This window comes from Carlito syrichta, unplaced genomic scaffold (genome assembly GCF_000164805.1).
Source record: "Carlito syrichta isolate Samal-C Ts95f unplaced genomic scaffold, Tarsius_syrichta-2.0.1 Scaffold312595, whole genome shotgun sequence".
In the NCBI taxonomy this organism is placed as follows: domain Eukaryota; kingdom Metazoa; phylum Chordata; class Mammalia; order Primates; family Tarsiidae; genus Carlito; species Carlito syrichta.
Window position 1 is genome coordinate 297,269 of NW_007256691.1, and position 7,779 is coordinate 305,047.

General features: G+C 60.5%; 1 protein-coding gene across 2 annotated transcripts; it reads right to left on the minus strand.

Annotated features, from left to right (window-relative positions):
• Nucleotides 1-742: 742 nt before the first annotated feature.
• On the minus strand, nucleotides 743-7,511 carry IRX6 (iroquois homeobox 6). 2 transcript variants are annotated; one of them, XM_008069958.1, is made up of 6 exons: nucleotides 6,158-7,511; nucleotides 4,887-5,144; nucleotides 4,062-4,171; nucleotides 3,571-3,878; nucleotides 2,182-2,787; nucleotides 743-1,214 (listed from the first exon to the last, which is right to left on the minus strand). In XM_008069958.1, exons 1-6 carry the CDS (start codon nucleotides 6,200-6,202, stop codon nucleotides 1,207-1,209), a joined length of 1,335 nt encoding a protein of 444 aa, XP_008068149.1. In that variant the 5' UTR covers nucleotides 6,203-7,511; the 3' UTR covers nucleotides 743-1,206. The 2 variants fall into 2 exon arrangements, with proteins under 2 accessions (XP_008068149.1, XP_008068150.1); XM_008069959.2 differs by having other exon boundaries at nucleotides 753-1,211; nucleotides 6,158-6,731.
• Between the last annotated feature and the right edge of the window lie 268 nt (nucleotides 7,512-7,779).

Sequence of the window (7,779 nt, forward strand, 5' to 3'; positions counted from 1 at the left end):
GCAGCCGGCCAGGGGCCCAACATCGGAGACCCAGCCCTTCGGCGCGCACCCAAGTCGCCTTCCCGCCCCATCTGCTCCGGGAGCTCCCGCCTAGGGCCCTGCCCCGAGTCCTTTTTTCCCTGCGAACATCAATCTCTGGCTAAAACCGAAGCCGCTAGACCCGGGGTGCGCACTCACGCAGCCTCCACCCGCCGGTATCACGCCGGCCTCTTTAAAGCTCTCATCCCCGACCCCGCTCGCTAGGGGCACTAGGCCCCCTTCCCTGCCCGTCAGCTCCCATTGGTTGGCCTGTACCGGAAGTGTTTGCTGACACTTTTGATCAAACGGAAAGAATGCTCCCTCTCGCCTCGGGCCCACCCCGCACACTTCCCGACTTCGCCACTGGGTTCGGTTCCCCGGGAGGAGCGCGGTCCCCGTCACCCCTCCCCCCAGTACAATGAAAACCCAAGTAGGAACCCGGAAACAAATGCAGCTTCTAAACAACCTGACGTGTCCCACCACCTCCACGCACACGAACCAGCGGTGTGGCCAGCCCGGCTCCGCGGGGTCGGTAGCGCCGCGTCTGGTGGGCTACGCGACTGGCGTCACGGCCTCCTCAGTTACCTCGTCAGTTTCCCTCCGCGCCGTGGAAGGGGCTGAGGTCTGCGGCGCATGCCGCGCTCCCCCCAGAGCCCCGGGCCACATTCCATCCTTGCCTCCACCCCGACCGCTCCAGCCCTCCTGGCACAGATAGGCCACACAGCATGGGTTCCGACTGGTTCTTTTTAAGGACACAAGGGGTGGGGAGGGGGAAGAGACGCATGTGGTCCTTGGGGGTCAGATCAGCGATGAGGTTATAAAGTGTGTGTGGGGGGGGGAGTGAGGGGCAGGGGTGAGAGCAGGAGAGGAAGCGGCATCGGGCCCTGAATCCAGAGGAGACAGGGAGACTTGGTGGGGTCGGTGCTCTGAGCAGATTCGCCCGGTCTCCCACTCAGCCTAACCCCAGGTGCCCTTCCACCTCCCCGGGGGGATCTGACAAGATTCAAGTCTGTCCACCACCTCCAGCTCGGCGTGCAAGGACAGCAGCTAAGGGGGTTTCTGTGTCTGTCTCTTAGGTGAGGTGAGAGCTCCTGGTCCCTGGCGAGGTCTCGCAGCTTCTTAACGTGGAGGTGAGTTGCAAAAGTGGGGCTCATTTCCAAGATCCTTCAGCAAATCGCAGCCATTGCGCTAACCTGCTGAGAGAGGAAAGGTTGATTAAAACCCGAAGGCCGCCTGGTGGCAATTCTTAGGAAACCGGAGGTCAGCCATATCTCATCTGAAGGCAAAGGTCTAGAGGCATTTTGTCTGCCAGAGGCAACGCTTGGGCCCATTACGTGTAAAATTCAAACAACACTGCAACCCACTTTTCTAAGCCAGCAGCTAATCCGGAGAGAAATTACTACAAAGAGCAGAATCTGACAGTAATTGCTGCAGGCTGCCTAATGTTTGGGGAATGTCCCTTTGTTGGGCAAAATTCCCCTCCACCAGATCCTTAACACAGCCGGAGCCGGGGAACACTGACTGGAAGTCATGGCCTGCTTGGGGATGAGCCCTTGCAGATGAGTGCTCTCTCTCTGGGGACTGCACCGATCTTGGGCCTGAAGCTGCCAAATGCAGGGGCATGTCTTCAGCTCCAGGATTTGAGCGGGCCACAGAGTCGGCTACAAGCACTGCTTAAGCACTGCCCTTAAACCCATGGTGTGCATCTGGCCACTTCCTTGGACTTCTGTAACAGTCCTGGTGCCATTCCAGCCCTAGAAAACGCTGGAATCAGCACCGCAGAGGACCAGCTGGCCTCCTCAGAAGGGATGTGGTGGTGGGAAGGAGAGCAAGGGTGCTTGTGTTCGAGGGGCGTGGCAATGCACACTGGGTCAGTTAGGCAGCACACTGGACCCTAAGGCAGATACCTGGGTTGTCCATCTCGTCAATGACTTTCTAAGTGATTCTGGGAAAATTACTGTCTCCCTGAGTTTATCATTAAAATGAGAGAACACTAGAACTTCTGTCTCTAAGCCTCATTTGGAGGAGTGCTGTGGCAGGGTCTCCTCTGCCAGGCCTGCGCCTGGGCATGAAGGAGAGGTAGAGAGGGCATGCCATGGCTGGCTAGGCGGAGGGTGGGTGTCTTGTGGACAGACGCTCCCAGTGCTGTCGGGGGCTCACTACCTTCTGCTCCAGACGGGTACTGGCACTGCACGGCAGGCTCCCTCCTCCGCGGGCACGGCGCACAGTTCAGCGGCAGCCCCTGCAGGGCAAACCTGGAGCTTCCAAAGGCTTTGGCTATGCGGGAAGACTCGTCGCGCGCGGAGTCTCTGAGGACCGCAGGTCGTCCGTTGGAGGATAGGGGCTGTTCGGGACCCATGTGGCACTCAGGGCTTCGTGGCCCGGGCCGGGCTGGGGGTGCGCCTTCCACAGCACTGGCTGCCGCAGTGTGCGCCAGAGACCAGATGCGCGGTTTCTCGCCGCACTGATAGTGCATGGTCAACCTGGGGCCGCCCTGCTCGGCCGCGAGAAAGTCAGCTTCTCCCGACTCCGAGGGCTCGTGGAAGGAGAAGCGGGGCGCGGCCAGGTCGCACTCCCTGCGCTCCAGCCGGCCCTCTCGAGCTGCGGTGCACGGCCCAGGCAGCGACCGCGCGCCCTTATGGAACTCTGCCAGCCTATCCGCCGTGGCTGCCGCCTCCTCTTCTTCAGCTTCCTCCTCCTCCTCCTCTTCCTCTAGGTCTTCCAGGTCACTCAGCTGGAGCCCCCGGCGCTCCTGGCTAGCAGTAACGTCTGCAGGAAACCAAGAGCGAGTGAGAAAAGCCCTAGGGCCCAAGGGAAATCCGCAGGAGTGCCCATCCCGGAGAAGCTTTTAGCAAGGCGCGCCCTGCCCTCCGGGCATCTGCAGTGTAACTCACCAGGCCTGCCATGCCGTCCCTTACACTTGTCCCCGGGGTTGGAAGCCTGCCCCTGGGAAGGGGTTTCTGCCCCAGCCCTGTTCCTACATCTTTGTGACCCCTTCTTCCCTGCAACTACAAGCCACGGAAACACCCCTGGGCGCTGAGTCCTGGATCTCAGATTCTCAAATATGAAAACCCGGAGCTCAGTTTTTACCCAACCTCAACATCTACAGGCATCTACTTTTATAGCATTTAATGCAGCAACTATTTACTGAGCCCTACTATGTGCTTGACATTATTGAGATCTTAGGTATATGTAGAGCCTACCGCAGCAAGATTTCCAGTGGTGATGGCATTCTAGAAAGGGGAGACAGACATTGGGTATGTGAACGTTCCCAAGGTAGTAAAAATGGTCAAGGAAATAAGACAGGCTGGAGTGATAGAGAATGACTGAGATGCTGCTTTGGCTTGGGTGAGGAGGGTAGACCTCTGGGAGGTGGCCCACTGAAGTTGAGAAGGTGCACAGGCAAAGGCCCTGGGGCAAGCGGGAGATTGCGACTGCAAAAGTTGGCGCCAGCACCATCCAGAAAATCCACCCCACAAGGTGGCCTGGAAAGACCAAGCTGCCTGATGGCTTGTAAAACCCACAGGGTGGGACGGTGAACATGCTCAGTACCTTTGGTATCACCGTTTAGGCAGCCTAGCGGCTCCTCAGCGCCACTCTCTGCCTTCCTCTCGTCACCGCCTTTGTTCTTGGGCGCCCACGTCATCTTGTTCTCCTTCTTGAGGCGCCGCCGCGCGTTGGCAAACCAAGTGGACACCTGGGTGAGGGTCATCTTGGTGATGATGGCCAGCATGATCTTCTCGCCCTTGGTGGGGTAGGGGTTCTTGCGGTGCTCGTTCAGCCAGGCCTTCAGTGTGCTGGTGGTCTCCCGGGTGGCGTTCTTCCGGCGCCCAGCGCCACTCAGCTCCACCCCACCATACCTGTTAGGAGAGCTGGGCTCAAGCTCTGGGCTGGGAACAAGGGGCTGCGGGTGGAGGACAGCCTGCGGCCTGCAAGTATGGCTCTGCTCCCCTCCTCGTTTCCTCTTTCCCCCATCCATCCCACCTTGGCAGGTAAGGAGGAAGGATGTGCTGTGCCAGCCACCCTGGTGCCCCACTTCTTACCGGTCATACTGGTACTGCCCCAGAGTCGGCTCATAGGGATAATAGGCTCCTGGTTGTGCCAGGCCAGGTGTAAAACTCCCTGCAGTCTCCTTAAATTCATACTGTGGATTCTGGTGGGAGAGGAACAGAGAGCTGGGGGTTACCTGTGGGGAAAAGGCAGATGGGTGGTGGCTCAGGGCTTGGACTCTGGGGTCAAGTCTGGCTCAGATCCTGGTACCACTACTCAAGCCCGCTGTGTGACCTTGGCACAGTTGTTTAGCCTCTCTGTGTCTCAGTTTCTCCCGTGGTAAAGTGAGGATAACAGTAGTACTTAGAGTTATTGAAGAAGACTACTCAGACAGAGAACACTTGGCAGAATCCCTGGTGCAGAATTAGCAATATTCGCTGCTATTTATGACTGTTCTAGGCGTGTGCCCCCACCCCCATCGCATACACCAGCTGGGGCTCTTCTGCCCACTCTCCTCCAGACCTCTCTCTGACTCTGTATCTTTGTGACGTTGGGTAAAGTATTTGAACCCTTTTGCACTTCAAATTCTGTGTCTGTAAATTGGAATTAGTGATGATTTGCCTGCCTCACAGAATTCACCAGTGAGGCAGGCAAATCATCAGAAGTGCTAATGTTTTCTAAAGTGTGGAGTTCTGCAAACTGTAAAGTACTGTAGGCTACATTTTTTTCCTTATGCACAGCCCTAACCATTTTGCTTCCTCGGAGTCGTGCGTGCCTCTTGGGTTTCCACAGGGTTTCACCCGCTGCTGTAGCTCCTGCCCCCAGGGTCCCGCGTGACCCGGCGGCGCACAACCCCAGGCCCCACCCCACGGACTCACCAGCGCCGCATACAGCGCGGGCGGCTCCGGGCCGTAGGGCAGGTAGCCGGGGTAGCTCTGGGCAGCCGCAGCGGCTGCGTATGGGGCTCCGTAGATGCCCAAGGCGGCGCCCAGCTCCGGCCGCGCGCTGCCCAGCAGCCGACTGTCGTAGGGTGCGCAGCAGAGAGCGGGCGCCGGGGCGGAGCTGGAGGCCACGTCTGAGACCGAGCGCGGGCTGGATTCGCAGCAAGTGGCGCTAGAACTTGCAGACACCAGAAACTACAGGGGCGAGAGAGGGGGCACGGGAGGTCAGAGGCCCGCGCCTCCGGCAGGCGGGGCCTAGGCACAAGGAGGGCAAACCCAGATCGCTCCTTCATTCATTCCTTAATTCTACCTTAATAAATGCCACCATTGGCTGAGCGTTCTGTTAGGTTCTGGGACGGGTTTCTCCGAACTGTCCTTATAGATGCGCCTGCGCTATTGCTACCGCCTGAGAGTCCCAGGGGGCAGGGAAATGTGAACGTTCTGAAACCCGAATTAAAGACGCCGACTCCCCCGCCCCCTTCCCTACACTTCTCACAGGATCCCTCAAAGGCGGAGCTAGAAGTTAGCCTTAGAGACCCACCATCGCCTCACTCCTACTCCCATCTTATGGATAGAGAATCGAGGGCCAGAGGGAGCCTGCAACTTGTCCAAGGTCACACAGCAGGTCAGAGGTTGAACTAGTACTAGATCCTGGGAAAAGACACCCGGAGCTCAGGAAACTGGAGAACAGTGGTGGGTGTCCGCAGAACTCTTCTGGGAAACCCTTGTCTTTGCACAACACCCACTTTGGTTAGGGAAACTGAGGGAACCAGAGAGCTTGGACCCGCCCGAGGAGGGGTTAAGCTAAGGACACACGCAGGTCGACAAACCAACAATACGGTGAGATGGACCGCTGCTCTAGCCTGCGAACCTGGGAATCATTTTTCCCCCCTCTAAGCCTCTTCTGGCCACCTCAGACATCGGGATAGGAGGAGGCCTGGTTGAAAGATCGCTGAGATCCCACCCACCTCGCTGAGCGCGTGGTCAGAGCACCCACGTTTCGGGTCACACGATATTCCGCATGCACTCCGGAGTAAGACGTTCGTATTTTGGGGTTGGGGATGTCAGAGGAGGCTGTGACATGACCTGGTCCTTGCTCTTTCTGGCTTCCCCCCGGGACACGAGACGAGGAGGCTCAGGGGTAGGCGTGTGCACTGGGCACCCTCTCCGCCCGGTCTGTCCCTTATCTCCGTAGAGGCGCCTCTTACCTGGGAAGCACCGCCGTATGGGTGTCCGAAGTGCGGGAAGGACATGGTGGCGGTCCCCGGCCAGCCTTCCTCTTCCCTTGCGAGTTCCCGTCTCAGCCCCGCGACTCGGCGCCCCCAGCTGTGCGGCGCCTCGGTTCCTTACACGGCCTCGGGTACCCAGCGCCAGTTGGTCTGCCTGCTTGGCCCGAGTGGAGGCAGAGCCGAGGGCAGCCGGGCTGCCAAGCCGTGCGTTCCGGAAGGCGCCCCTCTGGCCCGTGGGGTCCGGAAGACAGAAGGGCCCATGGATGGGCAGGAGAAGGAAGAAGGTGCCGGTTCCCAAAGGCGCGCGGTGGCGAGGAGAGGCGCGGCGCGGGGCTGTGATGCTCCCGAGGTGTCCCAGTCCAAGGTGGCCAGAGGCTCAATCTGACGTCACGATAATCCCGGGCCGCCAGACGGGACCCCGGGCCCCGGGGCCCCGGGCCACCAAGCGTGCCAAGCGCAGCCAGCCCGTGCGCGCGCGCGCGCACTCTCACCCACACTCACACTTGCTCCGGGAGGTTTGTGCAGCTGGCGAGGAACGTCAAGACCCTGACCCTCTCTGCTTGGCGCTGGATCCTACCCCTTTTCGCCTCGACCTCACGCGCGCGCGCACACATACAATCTCCAAATTACCCGGGAGAAGTAGGAGAAACGCCTCCCTCTGCGCCGCGCAGGCCCCGGGCGCAGCGCGCTCACCTCCTCTTCTGCGGCCCCGAGGAGGCGAGAGGCAACCGGGGCGGCGAGGGAGGAGAGAATACAAAAGAAGAGACAGGAGAAAAGTGAGGGAGAAAGGCAAGAGGGAGAAGGAGGAGGGGAGAGGAGAGAGATGAGGAGTCTGAGTGAACAGAGGCGCGCGGGGAGGGGGAGGAAACGGGGGTGGGCGAAGGCTGGGCGGAGGCTGAGCGCTGGCAGGTGGAGGAGAGCAGGGGCTCGGGGGAGAAGCCTCCAGCCCGGCTCCTCCGCCCCTCCGCCGCCGGAAAGTTTGTTCGAGCCACAGGCCCTGCGCTCCTCGGAGCAGCTCTGGGCAGCTTCGGCGGATTCCACTGGCCCGCCCATCTTTGTCCTCGGGGATCTGGCTCCCCGCCTCAGTCTCCCCAGGACTCTGTCTGGATCCCGGCCTTCCAAGTCCTGGTGGTGGCCCGGGCCTTGACCTCGGGGCTTGTTGGCAGCCGCTTGATCCTCGACTAGGCCGAATAGCGCCCCCTCGAGGCCGAGGCTCAGGATGTCTCAGATGCGGTCTGGAAACGCGCCAAGTCTGACCCCTGGCATCCACCGACTGAGTGCTGAGATCCCTGGGCATCTCCTCGGAAGGCGAGGCTTGGCTGCCTCGTGTGCGCTGCCCGCTGCGTTCGCGGGGGAGCCAGGGAGCCCGAGGAAGGCGTCCGGGCCGGGCTGCAACCGGTGCGCTCTGCTGGGGGTGGCGCTGGAGAGCCGCAGTGGAGCGCTCCGGTGGGCGGCCCATTCCCGGCGCTCCGCCCGGACGCCCGGCTGGGCCCAGCGGTCTGACCACCCCTCACCCCATCCCAGGGCTCTTCAAAGGAGCCCTGATGGGCGAGGAGGCGCATTGGTGCCCAGGAGGGGGCTGCGTCCTCTAGGCCTGGCCC

Bases quoted from the DNA above. Each gene is read 5' to 3' on its own strand.
- IRX6 (XM_008069958.1), bottom strand. From the start codon at position 6,202: ATGTCCTTCCCGCACTTCGGACACCCATACGGCGGTGCTTCCCAG. The intron at 3,879-4,061 runs GTAAGAAGTGGG...CTCTCCTAACAG, and splicing joins GGGCAGTACCAGTATGACCG to GTATGGTGGGGTGGAGCTGA. The intron at 2,788-3,570 runs GTACTGAGCATG...GGTTTCCTGCAG, and splicing joins CCTAAACGGTGATACCAAAG to ACGTTACTGCTAGCCAGGAG.